Raw genomic sequence first — 23,839 nt, 5'->3', positions numbered from 1 at the left:
ACAAAATAGTTTTTTAAAATGCTCATATAGAAGGACAATGTGAAGTTTCCTCTCCTTTCAGAGGTATCATTTATTAAAATGGTTCCACTAGGAGAGCAAACAATTAAATCCTCAAAAGACAACATAAGGTGGTTTCATTTCCGTCATAGCCCCAGTTTCTAGTTTCTGCCTGCAAGTACAATGAAAAGAGGAAAATCTGAGATGAAGCAACAGACTTGAAAAATTATTTAAATGTTTTAACTATGATCAGATATAAAAACTTACAAATTAATGGGAAGATTTGCACATACAGTAAACCTCAGAGGAACGAATAACTTGGGAATGGAAGTGGTTTGTAACTCTGAAACGTTCGTAACACTAAACAAAACGTTATGGCTGTTCTTTCAAAAGTTTACAACTGAACATTAACTTAATGCAGCTTTGAAACTTTACTATGCTGAAGAAAAATATTGCTATTAACTATCTTAATTTAAATGAAAAGCATAGAAACCATCTCCTTATCTTGTCAAAAAAAATTTAAACTTTTCCTTTTTTTTTTTTTTTTAGTAGTTTATGTTTATAAACCCCCAGTATTACTGTTCAGTATTTGGTAGGTTTTTGTGTGTGTTTTTTGTTTGGTTTCTGCTGCTGCGCTGTCCAGTTTCAAATGAGGTGTGATTGACTGGTTTAACTCTGGTGTTCTACTGTTCTAAAATCTGATCATTGCAATTGTGCTAGGTAAATTGCTATAATATGTTTATATTATTTTGCATAATTAACCAAACGAATTGTCATTTTGATGGAATATAATGATGGAAGTATAATGATGGAAAATAGGAATGAGAACCCAGTTTCCAATTAGAAAGTTTTGGATTTCTAAGTTTCCAAGTTACTGCAAGTAAAACTATATTATGATGTCACCAAAAAGATTATTAATTTACCATGCAACAGCCTGAATGTTTAGTATTTTAAAGGCTTAATTGAAAAGCAGATTCTTTCAGCCTTACTTCACATCATCATATGGTGACTAGAAAGCATCATGAAAAATTACAGCTTTCTTTCATGCTTCAGAGATGCACACGCAGCTACCGACTTCAGTGAGATCCCCATCTAAGGGGAGATTCTGACCGTATCAAATTCATTCCAAAATGAATTTGAATATTTTAAGAAGTTTTAGAACCTCAATAGAACACAACCCCCAAAATCACTTCCTGTCCCTTTCCAGTCTTCCACAGTGCTCCCCCCCCACCAAGTCCCACTTAAAAGACAAGTTTCAGACTAGCAGCTGTGTTAGTCTGTATCCGCAAAAAGAAAAGGAGGTCTTTAGAGACTAAGGTGCCACAAGTCCTCCTTTTCTTTTTAAAGACAAGAAATCCTACCTTGTGTGTGTGACGCTGCATGTCAGGTGGCACTCAAGTGATAAATGAGTTGAATATCAGTTGCTGTTTTGGGGGCAGGGATAGGGCAAACAAGGAGAGGAGCATGCTCCCTAATCCATATTAGGTCTTCTTATCATTGCTGCAGATTAATGAGGCTGGGCTGTGTATTTTAAGAAGTTTGAGAAATTCTAACTAATCCTGTCATTTTAACATTTCTAATTGTATCCTAGATGGGCCAGCTATTTTCTGCTACACAATAAATATGCAGTCTATATCAAACTGGTGAGGATGATAGGGAGGCAACCTAGTGACAGAGGATGTGGAAAAAGCTAATGTACTCAATGCTTTTTTTGCCTCTGTTTTCACTAACAAGGTCAGCTCCCAGACTGCTGCGCTGGGCATCACAAAATGGGGAAGAGATGGCCAGCCCTCTGTGGAGATAGAGGTGGTTAGGGACTATTTAGAAAAGCTGGACGTGCACAAATCCATGGGGCCGGACGAGTTGCATCCGAGAGTGCTGAAGGAATTGGCGGCTGTGATTGCAGAGCCATTGGCCATTATCTTTGAAAACTCGTGGCGAACCGGGGAAGTCCCGGATGACTGGAAAAAGGCTAATGCAGTGCCAATCTTTAAAAAAGGGAAGAAGGAGGATCCTGGGAACTACAGGCCAGTCAGCCTCACCTCAGTCCCTGGAAAAATCATGGAGCAGGTCCTCAAAGAATCAATCCTGAAGCACTTGCATGAGAGGAAAGTGATCAGGAACAGCCAGCATGGATTCACCAAGGGAAGGTCATGCCTGACTAATCTAATCGCCTTTTATGATGAGATTACTGGTTCTGTGGATGAAGGGAAAGCAGTGGATGTATTGTTTCTTGACTTTAGCAAAGCTTTTGACACGGTCTCCCACAGTATTCTTGTCAGCAAGTTAAAGAAGTATGGGCTGGATGAATGCACTATAAGGTGGGTAGAAAGCTGGCTAGATTGTCGGGCTCAATGGGTAGTGATCAATGGCTCCATGTCTAGTTGGCAGCCGGTATCAAGTGGAGCGCCCCAAGGGTCGGTCCTGGGGCCGGTTTTGTTCAATATCTTCATAAATGATCTGGAGGATGGTGTGGATTGCACTCTCAGCAAATTTGCGGATGATACTAAACTGGGAGGAGTGGTAGATACGCTGGAGGGGAGGGATACGATACAGAAGGACCTAGACAAATTGGAGGATTGGGCCAAAAGAAATCTGATGAGGTTCAATAAGGATAAGTGCAGGGTCCTGCACTTAGGACGGAAGAACCCAATGCACAGCTACAGACTAGGGACCGAATGGCTAGGCAGCAGTTCTGCGGAAAAGGACCTAGGGGTGACAGTGGACGAGAAGCTGGATATGAGTCAGCAGTGTGCCCTTGTTGCCAAGAAGGCCAATGGCATTTTGGGATGTATAAGTAGGGGCATAGCGAGCAGATCGAGGGACGTGATTGTTCCCCTCTATTCAACATTGGTGAGGCCTCATCTGGAGTACTGTGTCCAGTTTTGGGCCCCACACTTCAAGAAGGATGTGGATAAGTTGGAGAGAGTCCAGCGAAGAGCAATAAAAATGATTAGGGGACTGGAACACATGAGTTATGAGGAGAGGCTGAGGGAGCTGGGATTGTTTAGCCTGCAGAAGAGAAGAATGAGGGGGGGATTTGATAGCTGCTTTCAACTACCTGAAAGGGGGTTCCAAAGACGATGGCTCTAGACTGTTCTCAATGGTAGCAGATGACAGAACGAGGAGTAATGGTCTCAAGTTGTAGTGGGGGAGGTTTAGATTGGATATTAGGAAAAACTTTTTCACTAAGAGGGTGGTGAAACACTGGAATGCGTTACCTAGGGAGGTGGTAGAATCTCCTTCCTTAGAGGTTTTTAAGGTCAGGCTTGACAAAGCCCTGGCTGGGATGATTTAACTGGGAATTGGTCCTGCTTTGAGCAGGGGGTTGGACTAGATGACCTTCTGGGGTCCCTTCCAACCCTGATATTCTATGATTCTATGATATGGAATACACTTTAAGAGTATCATAGAAAGCTTCCTTAAAACACAGACACTCTACAGTGGCTTGGTATCACACTAGCTGGAACCTAATGACAATCTGATCCATGTCCAAAAAGATTTACTTATCTATTCAAAAATACTATTCTACACAAAGTACTGGTTTGTTAATGATTCATCAACCCTAAAACAAGAAAAATTAAAGTACATCCCTCCAGTGCTTCGAACACTATTTACGTTAGCTTAGAACTCGAGTTGAAAGTGTCTCATATGTGGCTATCTGCACAGCTGCTAAATCAAATTTTAGTCGCCAAATGTGTGATCATCTACTTCAGTTTGCTGCTGTTTTCACAAATTAGCAGAAGTGCCCAAGATAAACCAGAAATAATGGCGTGTTCAACCCAAAAGAGTGGCTGGGATGAGAATGCAACAAACATTGGGTAAACAAAGTCAGAAGTCTGAAGCAGTGATGTGTGATAAGGAGGATGCAGCCCTAAGAAAGTATGGCCAAGTCTAAAGTTGTAATCATTGTGACATGCACAACTGTCCTAAAACATTACTAAGAGCAACTCTTCTAGAGACCAAAAACCACCTCGTCACAACCTAGACATTAAATATTTCTGCACTACCCCATCTTTATAATCCTTGCCCTTCGGGGACAGAGTAGGGGAGTCCCTTTTGAGGTTGCAAAATTCCTTAAAACTCTTAGGGCTTGTCTATACTTACATTTTATAGCGCTCTAACTTGCTGGCTCAGGAGTGTGAAAAATCACCCCCGAGTGCAGCAAGTCTGAGCTGCTAGTATAGACAAGCCCGAGCGCTGGGAGCCATGCTCCCAGCGCTCAGAGCTAATCCCCTTGTGGAGGTGGAGTACCAGGAGCGTTCCCATGGGAGTGCTTTGAAGTTTCCAGTGTAGCCATGCCCTTAGTATGTGTTTTTACACTGGCTTCACTTAGGCCTATTGATGGAATTATTCAGTCATGAAAGTCTCCATTGTACTTACAGATCTCAAAGGTTATGTCTACACTGGGAAGCGATTCCTAGCTGACACTGATGGCCGTTTGGGCTAGCCACCTGAGTCCAAGCTTCCCCAACCCCTTGGTCTGAGTTCAGGTGGCTAGCCTATGGTGCAACATCCACAAGGTGATTTTTTGCATGTTAGCTCAAGCTGAGCTAATGAGAGTATCTGGACTGGGAATCACACCTCCCAGTTGCAGCACAGTCATACCCAAAGTGATTACCCAGTCTGGGAAATATCAAAATATGTTACTTAATCAGTTGAAACTAGATTAATTGAAACCTAGTTATTTGGATTGCTTTCTTTAAGCTTAGTACGGTCCCAACTGAGGACACTGAGGCAAAATTCCAAACTGACATTCTCTCTAAAAAGATACTCAATAGTTTGGCTCTACTCTTCAGAAACAGGGTATGAACAGGGAGAAATAAAATTAGTCTTTAAAGAAACTGTTGGACTTCTTTATGTGAGTGACCTTTGTAATCCCAGATGCACTACCATCTCTGTCTAAGGAGCACATTCTCAAGTGTGAAGGACTTTAGCTAAACAATATCCATTTATTCCAAGTCGAGCTGGGAAGTTAAAGCCCTCACACAACTCAAAATATACATCTCCTCCGTCTACCTTTATCGGTTTCCTGTGAATACAGACGACTGCGATGTCAGTAAGATGAGAGACATGCTGCAAGAAAGATAGAGGTAGACCAATGAGAGAGCTGAACACATTAGTATGCACATTGCGGAATAATGGCAGGCATTTGCCATACCATCTTAGTCAGGTCTAGGAGTGCCTCATTAACAGGTAGATTCACTCTGGAGGGTGTTGCCAACTGCAAGGTATCCAGCTGCTTGTTTTGAAGATCCTTGACCTCCTCCAGCAGGATCTGCAGAGTATCTGCTACCCTTCTAATGAGGTCCTGAAACTGCCTGAAGTCATCAGCCATGGAAGGTGGTGGAGGCATAACAGTCTCATCCGGTGATGATGAAATAGGAGTGTCAAGGGTGACAACTTCTTCTGCCCTAGCTTCCTGTTCTTTGAAAGTTTCCACCTGTTGTGGGGGGATGGGTGGGGAGGAGGATGTGAAACCTTGGTCTCCCTGGGGGATGACACATGTCTCTTAAATTGGTGCCGACAGGTAGCCCACAGGTCCCAATACAGCCATTATGGGTCTGCAAAGATGCGGAGCTGCATGCAAAGCTGGTTCTACCATCCTTGGTCACCTGCAAGCTCCTCCCTGTGGCTGGCTAAAAGCAAATTCCTAAAGCGTTACATAGGAGAACCCTCCCTGGAACCAAGGAGACCTACTGGGAATCATCTTCTTACACATCTTCCAATGGGGGAGGTCAGGAAGCAATTGAGGATGGAGGAGAACCCTGGGCCATGCGATGGCTGCTCAGTGACAGAGGCCTCTGTAACGAGAGACATTCAGTACCTGTCAACAGGACTCTGGTTCTTCCAACACTGAGAGGTACCTCAAGTATAGGAATTCCCAACAGCATTGAGGACGATGGGCATAGTACAGGCATTGTAGATATTAGATGCCATTGCTTGCTCAGTACCGATGGTACCACTTGCACAGGAACTCGCAGCTGAGCTGCCTGCATCAATATTGATGGCTGGATTGAGGCGTGTGTCAGCACCAATGGCTGATGCTTCAGGCCGAACTCAACGGTTCTCTGTGTTTGTTCTCCTTACTGGTGGAGAGCATTGGTGCCCTATTGGAGCCATGCATCCTCTCCTTGGAGCTGCAGGGCTCCACAGGCCTGCTGTACTAGAGGAAGAGTCCTCAGACTCAATGCTACCTTCAGAGACAGAGGATCTTACCAGTGATGTGGTCTTTTTTGGAGCAGGCTCCTTAGAGTGAGAGTCCACAGTCCTCTTTCTGGGAGTCTTCCCAGTGGGTTTCATAGACTTTCCTTTCTCAGAGGAACCATGCCCTGAGATTGATGGGGCACTGGATCTATCCGGGGACAGATGTATGGGGGGGAGAGGGGCGGCAGGCTCCTGACCTGGCTTGGGGTGTATTCCATGGCTTGAAAGGTGTATTCCATGGCTAGCAGTTTGAGCTTTATCTCACTGTTCTTCCTTGCTCTGGACATAAGAGCCAAACAGAATTACTTCTGGGAGACATGGGAATCCCCCAGGCAATGGACACACTTGGCGTACCTGTTGCTTACCCATAGAGCCTCCCGAGAAGAGAGGCAGTGTTTGAACTCTGGCAAGCCAGGCATGTCCTGCCAGGAGAAGACAATTCTCTTGGAGGGATTAGAGGGGGGGAAATCCTAAAAAACAAAAAACCCACTATACTGAACACTAAGGACTTGTCTTCATTACCAGGGTAAGTCAACCTAAGTTATGCTACTCCAGCTACATCAATAACTTACCCCAGTATATTTGCTGCACTGCATTGACGGGAGACGCTCACTGGTCGACTTACCTTACTCTTCTCAGGGAGCTGGAGTACTGGAGTCGACCGGAGAGCACTCTGCTGTTGATTGAGCGAGTCTTCACTAGACCAACTAAATTGACACCACCTAAATTGACACCACCTACATCAACTGCAGCAGCATCGATCTTCACAGTAGTGAAGACGAGCCCTTCCTTACAACTACCTAACTGCAAGAAAAAACAGAAGGCCGAGTATGCTCTAGGTGGGTGTGGTAGGGTTCCCTCTCAGACCAACGCGGTAGAGAAGAAACTGAGGGCAGCTTTGTCACACACCTCTATATAGCCTCAGGGTCTGCCATGAGGAAGTACAGGGCACATGTGAAGGTCATCATATGGACGCTGCTAGCTCGAACTCTCCAATCAAGGGCTCAAGAGGTGCAATGTGCACCTGAAGTAGAGCACCCATAGGGACACTACTCGAAAAAGTAGTTTGAGTTCAAGACGCTCGCTATATACTACTGGTTTCTCTAGCAGTCCATAGTTGAAGTGCAGGTTCTTTTCTCCCACTGATACATGTACATAACTGTCACGAACAATTAGAGTTATGTATGTGCATCGAGGGAAAAATGGTGATCTGCTATTTATGTCTTCATTATTGGTAACTGGATTTTATATTACTTTGTTCAACAAGTTATGAGGTTTTGGAGGAAAGGGGTTGTTTGTTTTTTAGTAAAAGTGATTGATCAGATGCCTTTAACACGGTTGCTCAGAAAAAAGTAGAAGCTCTCTCTCTCTCGAAAACATCTCTATTTTCAAATTGTCACTTTACACACTGGAAGTTAGAGCTAATCAAGTATTTTTATTCTGTTTTTCTATTTTGTAAACCATTTTCCAATTTTGAAACAGGAGAACAATCAAAACTAATTAAAGTAAGTAGAAAGATTTAAATCTCAAGCATACAAAGGCTGCGTTTTAAAGTGGCACGTGAAAACAGAAATGCACATTGATATTTTTTGGCATGGAAAAGGGACAGCACTATCATTATGCTTTCAGTCACCACTAATTTACAGCTGAGCACTCCTCTCTTAATGGTCTTTCAGCCATTCAAGTATTCTTTTTATTTAAAGACTGACTGAGAAAACAAAAGCAGGCTCACACTCCCGATTTGTGGGGGTGGGAAAGCACCATTCCCTACTATCAAGGAAATCTCTTGTTTTTATTACTGAGTTCTGACATGGATCCATCACTAAATCCGATATCCCACTCACCTATCAGGGTACACACAATTTACTCACCTCAGAGGCCAAGAGGATCTCTTCTCTTTCCTAACGTTGCCATAAAGCCAATCTTACAACGAAGCAAAGCTATTCCAGTTAGGAGCAATTCAGAGGGATTCATAATTTTTTGCATCTGCCTCATTATTATGTTGCTTCCAGAAAATGAGGAAGAGAAATGGCCATCAGCCAGCTCTACCTCTAAACTCTGTAAATGTGCTCACTGTTCACCCAAGGGGAAGAGAAAGCCAGGCACCAATGGATCCTCACTTTAAGGTTTCCACTGAAACAGATCATGGCAGTCTATGCTGTCACACATGGGAAAAAAAATAAAGACAAAAAGCAGGTGCTGCATAGTTTAGTTAGAAGCTGAAATTAGAGGGTGCATACACAGCATCTGAGTGCAGGATTCTTCCTTTGGAATTCAAATGATTTAGTTACAGCTGCGATGTTTATGTATAGATTACTTGGAAAGGAGCAATCCTGATTAGAAATGTATACAATGGAAAGAAATTAGGCTTTTGGGAAGAAAGCATGTGTACAACACACTATTTATAACGCACTGTGGTAGGCAGCATATCTGGAGGAAATAGCACAGCACTGGGAGCAAAGCACATCTGAGTTTTAATCCTGGTTCTACTGCTCTCACACTGTGTAGTGCTGGGCAAGGCACTTCACCTCCGCCTGACTTCCCTTTGCCATAAAATGAAAGCAAGGCTTAGCTACTTGAGCGATGTCAAAGTTAGCTCATGTCTGAAGAGCACTCTAAAGATGCTTAGATCAGGCACTCGAACTAAGATTAGCATACAGTACATACAGTGCTTCTATTGGTTCTAAGTGTTGTATTTTTACACTCCATACAAGGGTAAGAGTTTCAACCAAATTGGGTCCTGTTCTATAACTAGGCTCTGAGGAACGATAGAAATACAAATAAATAATAATTAAGGAGCTCTAAGATCAAGCCATCACAGGAATAAAGCTTGAGTGGATGAGTTATGACACACAAGCTTCCTAAAGTCTTCCTGATCACAACTGCCTTTTTAAATTTAAAATTATGTGCCCAATTAGATCACTCCACTGGCTGAACATTCTAACACCACAGAATGCCGTTACCCATTAAATGCAATTACGTATGGCAGGTCTTAGTACAAGAGGTTACAAATCATCAGTGGTACAATGCCTACGAATGCACACAAGGTAGTATGTTAAGGGACAAAGGGGCACATTTTGGAAAGTAATTTCTTCAAGCCATCCTAACCATCCTTATAAATACCAGGCAATTAGAGCTACCTTCACTTGTCTGCATGAACCATAAGATTTCATTAATATTGAAGGTCAGGTATTTCAAGATCTTAAACCATAGAAATTGCCATACTGGATCCAATTGCGGTCCATCCAAGTCCAATACCCCATATGACAGGCAGAGGCTTCAAATAGAAGGTTTAAGAAACCCTGTAATAGGCAATTATGGAATAACTTGCCAGCAGACATGATTCTTCCTTACCCCAGCAGAGGTTGTAGGCCTTTGCCCAGAAGCATATGGTTTTATTTCCTTTCCAAGTTGGCAGAGGAAAGATTTCACTGATCCCTGGAAACTGAGGAATCAGAGTAATTTAGCAACACAGAACCACACCAAAAGGGTGAAATACAGCTTCATTGTAGAGGGGAAAAAATAATTAATGTTTTAATGATTACCACGATTTACTCAGTTTTTTGGGTATTCATGTAAACCAAGTGTTCTGCACTCAAACCTATTTTGTATAATACATGTATATATTTGTGTGTATATGACTACACCCACTTATCTTGCATTAAAAATATTGCTTCACTTTCTTTCATCTACCTCTTATTTTCTGGGCGATAATTTACTGGTACATTTTGGATAGAGAAAAAAAGCTTTGCCACAAAAACAGCGCATGGGCACAGAGGTGCAGAATGTGTGTTCTTTCAAAAATGAGTAATTTATAGTACAATATTAAATGACATGCACTAGTAACTAGAGGGATTCATTTAGAAAGGTAGACGAGTAGGTAGAGTGACTACTTGAAATTAAGCTGGAACTGTTCTCTTTGTTATTAAGCTGTTCATTCAGCCCTACAAGAAACAAAGGCTCTGGGAAAGATGCTGCCTGTGACAGCCGTGCTCAGCAAACACAGTTACACTCTGTGCTTGTATGTATCATATAGCTTCAGAATGATCTTTCTTCTCAATCCCAACACTACATTCCTTCTCTCTCTCAGAAGGACTGAAGAGCAGAGAAGAAAAGTACATTTAAGGATGGAGACAGTAACAATCACCTTGCTTGTAATAAGGATACAAAACGCTCACTGTTAAAGCAGTTATCACCAGGAGGTTTCATAAAGCAGCAATGGGAGGATAACTCATGCAGTGAGGGTTAACTATCCCTTACATACAGTGATCAATATGCTCCTTGCTCTAGAGATCATACTTATGCAGAACAAAATAAATCTTAAATATAAGGTAAAATGAAATGACCCTGGAGCTAGAGGGGAGTTTACAGGAAGGTCAGACAGCTGTAGATAAGTATTAGACAGTTATTTACCCTTCAGTTGGATATATCATGTGACAGACCATTTACCATAATACCTGCTATTACTAAGCCAATGAGCAATAACTCAGTCATGGAAGGGCTGAATACTCTGGGTGGACAAATCCATAAACCAAAAAGAAAACTGCCTGTTAACAAGCTCAACAATTACAGGCATAAGGAAAAACCTGCTGAAAGTAGTTAAATGAGGTGACTTAAATCACACAGTGGGGTAATGGTAAGGCCCTACTTACATCTTGGTCACACATCAGCAAAAAAATATAAGCAACAGGGAGTTGAAAGTGAAATATAAGCCATATAACTGTAGGGTAAACTACTGATAAGCAATACTATTTAATCACTAAACATGGTGCAGACTTAACACGGGCAGATATACAAGCACATGCGACTAGGTGCCAGGAACTCCAGAGTACTAGCGTTCATTACCATTGTCTCACTCTACAGAGCTGAGCACTTAATACTAGTGCAGACGTTACTACCCATTCTAAACAGGGACATACACACTTGCTCTGCATATCAAAACACAGAAGTTACCTAAATGCATATATTTGGCAGGACAGTAATAGAGAAATATGTTTCCATAAATATCCCACTTGAAGTAGGGCCTACAGTGATATGGAACTATACACTGTCACGTGAGAGTAGAGCTATATATATGCATTTACCTCTATAGCCAACAGCGAGGAGGCATGTTGAAGTGTTGTGTAGGTGACACTTTCACCCTGGGGAGGGGTATGGTCAAGTTTCAACTATCAAAGCTCCAAAGCAATTCTATGATGTCCTCCAAGACTGATTATGTAACTATGGGATCAGAACCCATCTACGGGGGGGGGGGGGGGGGGAACTATATAAGGGCAGGGAATTTAGAATTCAAGATCTCCCTCACCCTTTTAATTAACCCCTATATCCAAGTATCTCCAAAACATGAGCAGAGTAGTGACCAATCTTCTAGCTACCAATCCTCTGTACCACTAACTCATACATCTAAACTGTAATCCAAATGAAAACAGTCTGAAAACATTTGGATCATCCTGTGCTCATTACATTCATATTTTTCAGTGTGACACCTACTTTGTCTAGGCCATTCCTGGTTTTAGATCTTCCAAACCTCTTATTTCACGATTACTTTCTCCTTATAGGAGAATGTTAATTTTTAAATTGATAAAATCAGATTGTCTAACATTTTGTACTATTATCAATTCATTTCTCACTCCAAAAGCCATGGGCATTCAGGAGATAACAGAAGCTCAGAGCAGTAAAATAATGAAATGCTGCAGAAAGTGAAACCCCTGGCTATAAAGTCAACAGATTTAGATCTGATTGTTGCTTGTCACAGTAGGTCCAAGGTTAAGTAGGATGGAGGGAACAAGTTATCAATGTGCTCTAAAAGCCTGTGATGGGAGCTTCTTAGACAACACACAAAGTTACAATGACATGTTATATTTATGCATCAGCTTTTATTCCCCCCACAGGATCCCAAACTGTTTTGCAAACTATAGAAACACAAACACATAGGAATCGTATCCAAACTACTTTAAATGCAGCCACTTCAGGGGAAGAACACATTTGTTGTTTAAACAGGGCAAAGCAACAATATGCAAACAGTTCATTCAGGACAGTAAATTAAGAATACTGTATCCAACTGAAAGCAGAAGAGGGATTTGGGAAGTCGAAACATATGTACAACTACCTAAATTAGAATTTGGCAAGGATACTAGAGCTAACATTTCCATTCCTTTGAAAAGTACACCAAGGGATCTTAAGAACATAACCATACTGGGTCAGACCAAAGGTCCATCTAGCCCAGTATCCTGTCTACCGACAGTGGCCAATGCCAGGTGCCCCAGAGGGAATGAACAGAACAGGGAATCAAGTGATCCATCCCATGTTGCCCATTCCCAGCTTCTCGCAAACAGAGGCTAGGGACACCATCCCTGCCCATCCTGGCTAATGGCCATTGATGGATTTATCCTCCATGAATTTATCTAGTTCTTTTTTGAACTCTGTTATAGTCTTGGTTTCACAACATCCTCTGGCAAAGAGTTCCACAGGTTGACTCTGCGTTGCATGAAGAAATACTTCCTGTTTGTTTTAAATCTGCTGCCTATTAATTTCACTTGGTGACCTCTAGTTTGTGTTTTACAGTAGCAGCTGTGTTAGTCTGTATCCGCAAAAAGAAAAGGAGGACTTGTGGCACCTTAGAGACTAAAACATTTATTTGAGCATGAGCTTTCGTGAGCTACAGTTAGTTGAATGACAGGGGTTTTTTTTGGACTGTGTCTTGTTTTAAACTTTCCTTTACAAGCTTCTCTGGAAAAACCTTTTATAGAATATGAAGCATTGCACACAACAAAACTGAAAAAAGGAAATTTCAAGATACATAATATTTACAAAATATTCAGTCCCCATAGTTAAAATTGGCTAACATCAAGGCCTAAAATGTATGTTTCACCCAAGAGACTAAGGCCAGGTTCCCACTACAAACTCTTGTCATGTGATGAGGTGTGACTTGACTGAAATAGCTACGCTGGCAAAAAAACCTACTGTAGACAATTATGCCAACAAAATTGTGCTTTTGATGGCATAGGTGATTTTAGTTGTAGGGGCTGGGCTTAAATAAACAAGACCAACAAAAGCACAGATTTGCTGGTATCAGCTGCCTCTACACTAGGATTGGCCAGTATAACAGCACAGCTATACTGGAAAAGCACTACTGAAGTAGACCTTAACCTAAGTTTCTGACGGCACAGCACTTCATAACATTCTGCCAGGGCACTGGTTCAGCAATGACTCAGAGGGGAGGGTGCCACCTGAATCACCAAGATCACATCATGCAATACCCTAGATTTTTCTTCGGCAGGAAGAAGAGAGCTCTGCAGACCAGAATCAACCCTGTTTGGTGGTAGGACAGTGAACAAGATGACAGCTCAATGCAGTAGGGCTGCAGTCAAAGAGTTTATTGTTTTGTTTCAAATATTAGTTTTTTAAAAAATAAAACTAACTTCCAAATGACACAAGCTCACAGAATCAAAAGGTTTCATCTTTTCCAATGTTAATTTACTTACAAGTTAACAACGACTCAAAAATAGCAATTTATTCCAAAAAAGATGAGAAAATTCAAGTCAGAAGCCTGCAAGCAGTAATAAGCTATGCAGACAGGCAGTTCCTCATACTAATATGACACATTTGAGGAATACTTGTACAGACTGTGATATTTAGTAGCCTATGTTTTAAAATACTTCTGAACATCTCTGTGAAAAATGTGGTAATTAGAGACAGCCGGGATAAAATTAAAGGTGCAAAATCCCCTCCATATATAGCAACAGAACTACATTAACCACTTGGTTTAGGCCCCAAACTATTTTCAACCGGCCAGTAAAGACATGGCATGAAATTATTGTTCATTTACCACTACTCAGTAAACCTATAAATTTAACAAGAAAAAAGTGTGAAGACTATTAAAAGGTTATATTGATAGCTAAAAATACTCAGGTCACACAGTGGAAACTGGAATAGTGTCTTCCCAAAACTTAAAGGGATACGATCAGGTAGTTAAAATAAAAAATCACAACTTTATTAAACAAAAATCTCACAAAACTTCAGTTAAAATAGAAATACTTTCATGAAATTGAAGTAATCAAGATAACTTCTTTTTTGGGGGATTTAAATATTCCTCTTTAGTGTTTGGTTTGCAACCACCACTGCCTGGGTCCCAACCTGCAATTTGCTATGCATGGGTCCCTGGACCAACATGGAGCCAAGTGAATGGGGTTCTGTGTGGGCACAAGGGTCTACCCACATTAAAATATTGCAGGATCAGTGCCTTGGAATGGGAGCTCTTTGAGGACAGGACCACATTTTTGTTATATGTATGAACAGTGCCTCACACAATGGGAAGTTAACCCCGTTTTGGACATCCAGGTACTACTGCAAAGTGATGCTAGTGCAGGTAAATCAAAAAGTAAAACTAGACAACTCAGTTTCTATCTAAACTGAGGGAAGCATACAAAGTAAATACCTTAAAAATGTTAATTATAAACTTGGATCTTTATTTGCACTTTTCATAATCTAAAGAACTATTCTGTCATCTCTTGTCATGCCCAGTCTATTTTCAGATTATAAACTCTCCAGGGCAGGGAATGTGTTTTATACCTCTTCTGGAATTTCATCTAGCACACGCAGATGTTAATAACAAAATAATAAAAAAATAAGTAGTAATAGTAGTAACTTAACAACAAATGATTACTGACTCCACAATGTCTTTTTTAGAGAACGAGAGCCTAGAAAGTCTAGAAGTGGTTCTCCAATTTGACATCTGAGATGACTGATCAAACAGAGCTCTAAGCCAGCAAAAGACAAAGTGAAGGACATAGGTCATTGTGGTGTGGATCACAAACAAAGAATAGAAATAAATGATTGAATGGAAGTCTTCTTTTGTTATCAAGATATTTCTAACAAACTTTTTGTATGAATTTATATAACAGATCAGTAAGTTACAATAGTAAGAAGGCCAAAATCAGCTTTATGTGGAACCAAGGTCTAGGAGATAAAATAAGCAAAAGACTTCATATTAAAGTTTTCAGAACTGTGTTTTCAAGTTACTTGCACACATTTCAAGCCACTTCCTTATTTAAATCCCATTCTCCCTCTTCAAAGGGAGAAAGTGTTACTCTTGTTAAAATTCGACACTGCAGAAATAGAGGATTTTTTGAATGACTGATTTTTAATAATAAACAGAGTGGAGAAGCTACTATAATGGTCAAAGCCAGTGGATATGGCATTAGACATGAATAAGGAGACTGAGTTCTATTCCTAGCTCTTTCACTGAATATCTCAGCTTCCTTCTATATTAATGTTTAGGAAAGTAAAATAAGTGTGTATGTATATTTGTTTATAACAAAACCTATGCAACAAAAACTAATCCCTGACAATGTCTTTTTAAAATCTGGAATTCAAGATCAGCACAGGAATACTAGAAACTGAAGGCCAACAAAACCTGACATACCACTTTTTCTATCTATTAAAACTAGTGTCCGCCATTGACAAGAATCAATTGCTGTCATAAAAAGGAGACTCAGCAGAGAAAAGGTAAACAACTTCCTGAGAAAAAGTCTTACACTCTGCATATTTTAAATGTCAACTTTGTTTCCTGTCCTAGAAAAGACTCAGTTGTGTACTGGGTCAGGGTGCACCAGGAAGCAAAATGAATACTTAACCAGTGTCAATAAGAAACCGCTGTTCCTCTTCAGCTGGCTGTTTCTAAAGCAGGCTGGTTAAAAACTGTTCAGACAAACTAGAGTAACTGAAGATTAAACAAATAGAGTCATGTTTTGAAAGACAGATTCTTAAATTTTAAGGTCAGAAGTGACTATTAGATCATGTAGTCTAACCACCTGAATAGTGCAGGCTATAGCATTTCATCCAGTTACTCCTGTACTGAAGCTGATAGCTCATGCAAAGTTGCAAAAAGTTTACCATTAAATAAAAACTGCATTCTCTGATACAGACAAATTTTGGGTGAAATTCTCAGTCTTTTCTCCACCACAACAAATAAGGAATGGCAGAGAAACACACTAAGTGATAACTCATGTCCTGCTACATTCTTCAAAATGAGACAAAGGTGATGGTCATGATGATAGTAACCAAGGCAGCCAGGCTAGTGATAGAATTTCTCATGTGCAGTACGTAACTATGCAAATAGCTGAGTCTACATATTAGGTTGCCCTAAGGCACCTTACATCAACCTAATTCTGTAAGCATCTACATGAAAATGTAGCTCCCACCAATGTAACTCGCCCACTACATTGACTTAATAATTCCACCTCCAGAAGAGAAGTAGCACTTAGGTCGATGTAATCAGGTCGACACAGCATCAGTGTAGACACTGCATTGCTTACATTGACTGTTGCTGCCTTTCAGAAGCCATCCCACAATGCCCCATACTGACAGTTAAATCACTGCAAGCACTCCTTGTGAGGACATGATACAAGGAGCATAGTGTGGATGTGCAAAACCAATTTAACTACTGTGGTGGCTGTCTGTTGATGTAACTTAAACCAGCTTCATTTTGTAGTGTAGACTTGCCCTAAACTATCTGGGGTTTTTTAAGGTCCTCACAAAAGGAGTGTTATTTCCTGGATTGCCTTTTCCCCACCCACTCCAGCTCTGGCCTAAAGGCTGTGAGTCAGTTATAGCCACAGTAGCAATAAGGTGCAGTATGTGAATTCGGGGGGGAGGGAGGGAGTGGCAGAAAACTTGAGAGAAGAGGAAATGAACCTTTGCAAGTATTCTGGGGATTTCTTCCAGTACAGGTCATTTTTAAGTGTATCACTTCCTCTCCCACCTGAGAGGCCTGGAGCCCATGACAGGGGCCAAATAACCAAGGGTCAGCTGCAAAGACAGTGAACTTGGGAGCGGGGAAGACTAGCAGTTAGCCAGGGCAGATCATCTAGAAGAGAGGTGGATAAGAGGGGCAGCAGCCATGATGTGGGGGCAAATCAGCATTCATAATGGGAGGGAGGGAGACAGATCAGCTAAAGGAGAGAGAGGCATTGAGGTTGTCAGAGGGGCATCAGCCATGATGGGATGGGGTGGAAGGGAAGGCTGAGAGAGGAGCAGCAGCCATGACGGGACACACATGGGGGGGGGGGGGGGCAGATGAGGCTGTGAGGGGGCAGCAGCCATGACGGGACACACGGCGGGGGGGCGGAGGCAGATGAGGGGGCAGCAGCCATGACGGGACACACGGGGGGGGGGGCGGAGGCAAATGAGGCTGTGAGGGGGCAGCAGCCATGACGGGACACACGGGGGGGTGGGGCGGGGGCAAATGAGGCTGTGAGGGGGCAGCAGCCATGACGGGACACACGGGGGGGTGGGGCGGGGGCAAATGAGGCTGTGAGGGGGCAGCAGCCATGACGGGACACACGGGGGGGGTGGGGGGGCAGGGGCAGATGAGGCTGTGAGGTGGCAGCAGCCATGACGGGACACACACGGGGGGGGGGGGGGGGGGGCGGGGGCAGATGAGGCTGTGAGGGGGCAGCAGCCATGACGGGACACACACGGGGGGGTGGGGGGGCAGGGGCAGATGAGGCTGTGAGGGGGCAGCAGCCATGACGGGACACACACGGGGGGGTGGGGGCAGATGAGGCTGTGAGGGGGCAGCAGCCATGACGGGACACACACGGAGGGGGGGGCAGGGGCAGACGAGGCTGTGAGGGGGCAGCAGCCATGACGGGACACACACGGGGGGGGGCGGGGGCAGATGAGGCTGTGAGGGGGCAGCAGCCATGACGGGACACACACGGGGGGGGGGCGGGGCAGATGAGGCTGTGAGGGGGCAGCAGCCATGACGGGACACACGGGGGGGGCGGGGGCAGATGAGGCTGTGAGGGGGCAGCAGCCATGACGGGACACACACAGGGGGGTGGGGGCAGATGAGGCTGTGAGGGGGCAGCAGCCATGACGGGACACACGGGGAGGGTGGGGGGGCAGATGAGGCTGTGAGGGGGCAGCAGCCATGACGGGACACACGGGGGGGGGTGGGGGGGCAGGGGCAGACGAGGCTGTGAGGGGGCAGCAGCCATGACGGGATACACGGGGGGGGGGTGGGGGGCAGGGGCAGACGAGGCTGTGAGGGGGCAGCAGCCATGACGGGACACACACGGGGGGGGGCGGGGGCAGACGAGGCTGTGAGGGGGCAGCAGCCATGACGGGACACACACGGGGGGGGGCGGGGGGACGGGGGCAGACGAGGCTGTGAGGGGGCAGCAGCCATGACGGGGCACACACGGGGGGGGGCGGGGGGCAGGGGCAGACGAGGCTGTGAGGGGGCAGCAGCCATGACGGGACACACACGGGGGGGTGGGGGCAGACGAGGCTGTGAGGGGGCAGCAGCCATGACGGGACACACACGGGGGGGTGGGGGGGCGGGGGCAGACGAGGCTGTGAGGGGGCAGCAGCCATGACGGGATACACGGGGGGGGGTGGGGGGCAGGGGCAGACGAGGCTGTGAGGGGGCAGCAGCCATGACGGGACACACACGGGGGGGGGCGGGGGCAGACGAGGCTGTGAGGGGGCAGCAGCCATGACGGGACACACGGGGGGGGTGGGGGGACGGGGGCAGACGAGGCTGTGAGGGGGCAGCAGCCATGACGGGACACACGGGGGGGGGGTGGGGGGGCAGGGGCAGACGAGGCTGTGAGGGGGCAGCAGCCATGACGGGACACACGGGGGGGGGGGGCAGGGGCAGACGAGGCTGTGAGGGGGCAGCAGCCATGACGGGACACACACGGGGGGGGGGGGCGGGGGCAGACGAGGCTGTGAGGGGGCAGCAGCCATGACGGGACACACGGGGGGGGGGGGTGGGGGGACGGGGGCAGACGAGGCTGTGAGGGGGCAGCAGCCATGACGGGACACACGGGGGGGGGGGTGGGGGGCAGGGGCAGACGAGGCTGTGAGGGGGCAGCAGCCATGACGGGGCACACACGGGGGGGGGGCGGGGGGCAGGGGCAGACGAGGCTGTGAGGGGGCAGCAGCCATGACGGGACACACACGGGGGGGGGCGGGCGCAGACGAGGCTGTGAGGGGGCAGCAGCCATGACGGGACACACACGGGGGGGGGCGGGGGCAGACGAGGCTGTGAGGGGGCAGCAGCCATGACGGGACACACACGGGGGGGGGCGGGGGCAGACGAGGCTGTGAGGGGGCAGCAGCCATGACGGGACACACGGGGGGGGGTGGGGGGGCAGGGGCAGACGAGGCTGTGAGGGGGCAGCAGCCATGACGGGACACACGGGGGGGGGGTGGGGGGCAGGGGCAGATGAGGCTGTGAGGGGGCAGCAGCCATGACGGGACACACACGGGGGGGGGGGGCGGGGGCAGACGAGGCTGTGAGGGGGCAGCAGCCATGACGGGACACACACGGGGGGGGGCGGAGCAGATGAGGCTGTGAGGGGGCAGCAGCCATGACGGGACACACGGGGGGGGGGGTGGGGGGGCAGGGGCAGACGAGGCTGTGAGGGGGCAGCAGCCATGACGGGACACACGGGGGGGGGTGGGGGGGCAGGGGCAGACGAGGCTGTGAGGGGGGCAGCAGCCATGACGGGACACACACGGGGGGGGGGCGGGGGGCAGGGGCAGACGAGGCTGTGAGGGGGCAGCAGCCATGACGGGACACACGGGGGGGGTGGGGGGGCAGGGGCAGACGAGGCTGTGAGGGGGCAGCAGCCATGACGGGACACACGGGGGGGGTGGGGGGCAGGGGCAGACGAGGCTGTGAGGGGGCAGCAGCCATGACGGGACACACACGGGGGGGGGCGGGGGCAGACGAGGCTGTGAGGGGGCAGCAGCCATGACGGGACACACACGGGGGGGGGGGCGGGGGCAGACGAGGCTGTGAGGGGGCAGCAGCCATGACGGGACACACACGGGGGGGGGCAGATGAGGCTGTGAGGGGGCAGCAGCCATGACGGGACACACGGGGGGGTGGGGGGGGCGGGGGCAGATGAGGCTGTGAGGGGGCAGCAGCCATGACGGGACACACACGGGGGGGGCGGTGGCAGACGAGGCTGTGAGGGGGCAGCAGCCATGACGGGACACACACGGGGGGGGGCAGATGAGGCTGTGAGGGGGCAGCAGCCATGACGGGACACACGGGGGGGGGCAGGGGCAGATGAGGCTGTGAGGGGGCAGCAGCCATGACGGGACACACACGGGGGGGCAGGGGCAGATGAGGCTGTGAGGGGGCAGCAGCCATGACGGGACACACACGGGGGGGGGGCAGATGAGGCTGTGAGGGGGCAGCAGCCATGACGGGACACACGGGGGGGGGGCAGGGGCAGACGAGGCTGTGAGGGGGCAGCAGCCATGACGGGACACACACGGGGGGGGGGCAGATGAGGCTGTGAGGGGGCAGCAGCCATGACGGGACACACGGGGGGGGGTGGGGGGGCAGGGGCAGATGAGGCTGTGAGGGGGCAGCAGCCATGACGGGACACACACGGGGGGGGGCAGGGGCAGACGAGGCTGTGAGGGGGCAGCAGCCATGACGGGACACACACGGGGGGGGGGCGGGGGCAGACGAGGCTGTGAGGGGGCAGCAGCCATGACGGGACACACACGGGGGGGGGGCAGATGAGGCTGTGAGGGGGCAGCAGCCATGACGGGACACACGGGGGGGGGGTGGGGGGGCAGGGGCAGATGAGGCTGTGAGGGGGCAGCAGCCATGACGGGACACACACGGGGGGGGGGGGGGCAGACGAGGCTGTGAGGGGGCAGCAGCCATGACGGGACACACGGGGGGGGTGGGGGGACGGGGGCAGACGAGGCTGTGAGGGGGCAGCAGCCATGACGGGGCACACGGGGGATAGGGAGGTAGAAGGGGTAGTCACAGGGTATGGGGTCAGAAACCATAACGGGGAAGTCAGCTGAAGGGGCCGTGAGGGCAGCACGAGGAGACAGCTTGGCACGGGGGGGAGGCGCCCGCCAGCTCCACAGGGGGCGGGGCAGCGGCCACGTCGGAGGGCAAGAAGGGGGGGGGGGAGTAAGCGCGAGGCCGCAGGCCCAGACCCCGACACCCCATAATACTCACGCCTTGTCCACCAGCTCCCGGACTTTCCACATATTGAGCATGGCGGCGCAGAGCGCTCCCCGGCCTACGTCCCCTGCTCCGCCGCCCGGAGCCCCGCTCGCCGCTCCCTGGGCCCCCGCCGCCGAGGCACCGCCAGGCCAGACCCGCCTCGGCTCGCCGCCTCCTCACCCCACAGCTCAACGGCACCCACGGACGCGGCGCGGCGCGGCCCAGCCTCCGGAAGCCGCTACCGCATGCCCGCAAGGCCTGCTGGGACTTGTAGTCCGCTCCCAGGCGGGGAGCGGCGGTAGCCGCTCTCGGCCTTATCCCTCGCAAGGCATGCTGGGGGAGGGATTGCTCTTTTGCCCCGCTAAGCTTGCTGGGAGTTGTAGTCCTCGTGGGGTAATCGGAAGGACTGTGGGAGTTCCTCGCAAGGTGGTCTGGGAAGGGTAGCCTGTCTTCTTCGGGGGCATCGCTTCCTTCCACGGGCTGCCGTTGGGATTTATGGAACGTCTGCAGACGGACTGCAGCGTCGGGGCACCCCTTCCTCGGAGCACAGCCTCTCTCCCCAGTGCCCCGGAGTCCTCAGGCTGGGGTGTCCCGCCTCCCTCCCCGCTGGGCGAGACAGCCGCCCGCTCCTCTTTCGTCAGCCTTGGCGCAGTTCGGTTTTTTCATTTGTTTTAAAAAACGATTCTCACAGATAATATCGAAGTATTTTTCAACTTTTTTTTTTTAATCTATTTAATTTTTCACAGTTGTGGGAAATTGGGGGAGGGAGGGGTGTCCGACAATAACTATTTAATGCAAGCTTCACAAAGCCAAAAAACTTTTAGGAGCCAAATCAGCTGGGAGGAAGAATTGAATCAGAAAAATGTGAAGGATACGTGGAAATCATGTAAGAGCGGCTTTGCGAGATGCTCAAAAAAAAAAAAAAACCCTCAATCAAAGAAGACCATGCAGGTAAACAACAACGACAACCTGGTTTAGAGGGGAAAGCAGCTATACAATTTATATATATATATACACAGTTGGAAGGGTGGGTAAAGATGACAAGAGTCAAGCCCCATTATCCTGGGGGCTCAACACACATAAATGAACATTGTCCCTGCCCCCAAAGTGCTTGCAATCTAATTTAAGTCAAGTTGTAACAAGTGATTGTAAAGCTGGGGTAGAGATGACAAGATCATGAGGTTCCATAGGCTGTCTACCTGCACTATTTGATGGCTCGTTTAACTGCACAAGAAGTTTTAAGGGCAGGAAGGAAAACAAAGTACCCTATTTTACTGAATATCCACCAACATTTGGAAGTGAATAAATGGGGACAAAATAAAATGGAGACACAGTTTTGAATAACAAGGAAATACACTGACGCAAGAGAGCATTTTTGGAGGAATGTCATGAGAAAATAAATATTTTGCTTCAATATTATGGTCTGAGTGTTTGCAGTAGGGACAATTGGTTAGTGTACAGTTCTGATTAATTACCACAGCAGTCAAACTTAAAATGTTTATAACAGTTTATTACCACTCATTAACTTTCATTTGGCATTGCGGGTGCTCAGTATCTTTGAAAATCAAGTTGTAGGTGTATTAAGATAGGAACTGAAATATACTGAGGAACTCCAAATTAGTAGGCCCTTTTGAAAATGTTTGCTTACGGTCACACCACAAACCATTGTTATACATCAGATGAGTAACCAGGTAGTCTGCCGCCCCCTCTCATGCTCTAGTTACAACATGGCCTTTGCCTTTCATCCTACTTATGTGTATTTAATAGATTCTCTTGAAACACCAGCACAGATTAATTTCTGGTTTTAGGGCCATGCAAGAAATGACAAGGACACAGGTCTATGCAGATAACTATTTAAACCACAAAACAATTATATAAGAATAACTTCTGATTAAAATATGTTTTTAGCCTCCAGGCTTATGCATTATATATATATATATAATGGTCCAATAAGAGGTATCACATTACCTCCTTTGGCCATTTTTTCCTTACAGAATACATGTGGAACTAGGTAGAAACATTTTCTTTAATAATGATTATTTTACTTAGATTAAAAGAAAATAGGAATCCAGAGTTAAGAATAAAATTCTGTCATCGTGATTTCTTTTTTGTTTATGATTTATACATCACCATGACTATGCCTTCCACTTTACAAATTATTTAATAGCATCCCTGCCCTCAAGGCATTGCTTAGGTATTGAGACATGTGTGCAAAATAGTCCACCGAATACTTGACCAGCATTCGGAAATAGGGACCACTACACAGTTAAGACTAGTTTGTGACATGTATATTGGAGAAGATGCAGTGCTTCGTCATCCTAGAGGCAATATCAGGAAGCACGAGAAAGGCAGGCTACTTCCCAGAGCTCTCTAATTGCACCGGGGTGGGGAAAGCCATCTGTCACGCACCTTTAGGGGATGCACTATACATGTCCTGTGTGGAACTGGGTGGGAGCCATGGTTCTGTCTACTTGCTATGGCTTTTCTAGTCAGTTGTTCCCATTGGTAACAACTAAACATCAACCCCTCAACTGTCCTGAGCCCAGGGGCTGCTTGTCTGACTGGCCTTTACTCTCTCCCCTGACAAAAAGAACAGGTGGCTGGGTAGGGGAATCATAATATAATTTCCAAAGGACTTGT

At 47.1% G+C, this 23,839-nt stretch overlaps 1 protein-coding gene across 1 annotated transcript in view; it reads right to left on the bottom strand.

Moving 5' to 3' along the window:
* The window catches only part of CLINT1 (clathrin interactor 1), an 83,792-nt gene extending 62,327 nt beyond the window's left edge, over window positions 1–21,465 (bottom strand). The window contains exon 1 of the mRNA XM_073355206.2: window positions 21,212–21,465. Coding sequence (XP_073211307.1) covers window positions 21,212–21,252 — 41 coding nt within the window. The 5' untranslated portion in view covers window positions 21,253–21,465. The remainder of the gene's footprint in view (window positions 1–21,211) is intronic.
* Between the last annotated feature and the right edge of the window lie 2,374 nt (window positions 21,466–23,839).

The sequence above is a fragment of the Lepidochelys kempii genome, chromosome 8 (assembly GCF_965140285.1).
Source record: "Lepidochelys kempii isolate rLepKem1 chromosome 8, rLepKem1.hap1, whole genome shotgun sequence".
NCBI classification, from domain to species: Eukaryota; Metazoa; Chordata; order Testudines; family Cheloniidae; genus Lepidochelys; species Lepidochelys kempii.
The sequence above is the reverse complement of the archived record's forward strand: the minus strand, read 5'-3'. Positions and strand labels throughout refer to the sequence as shown.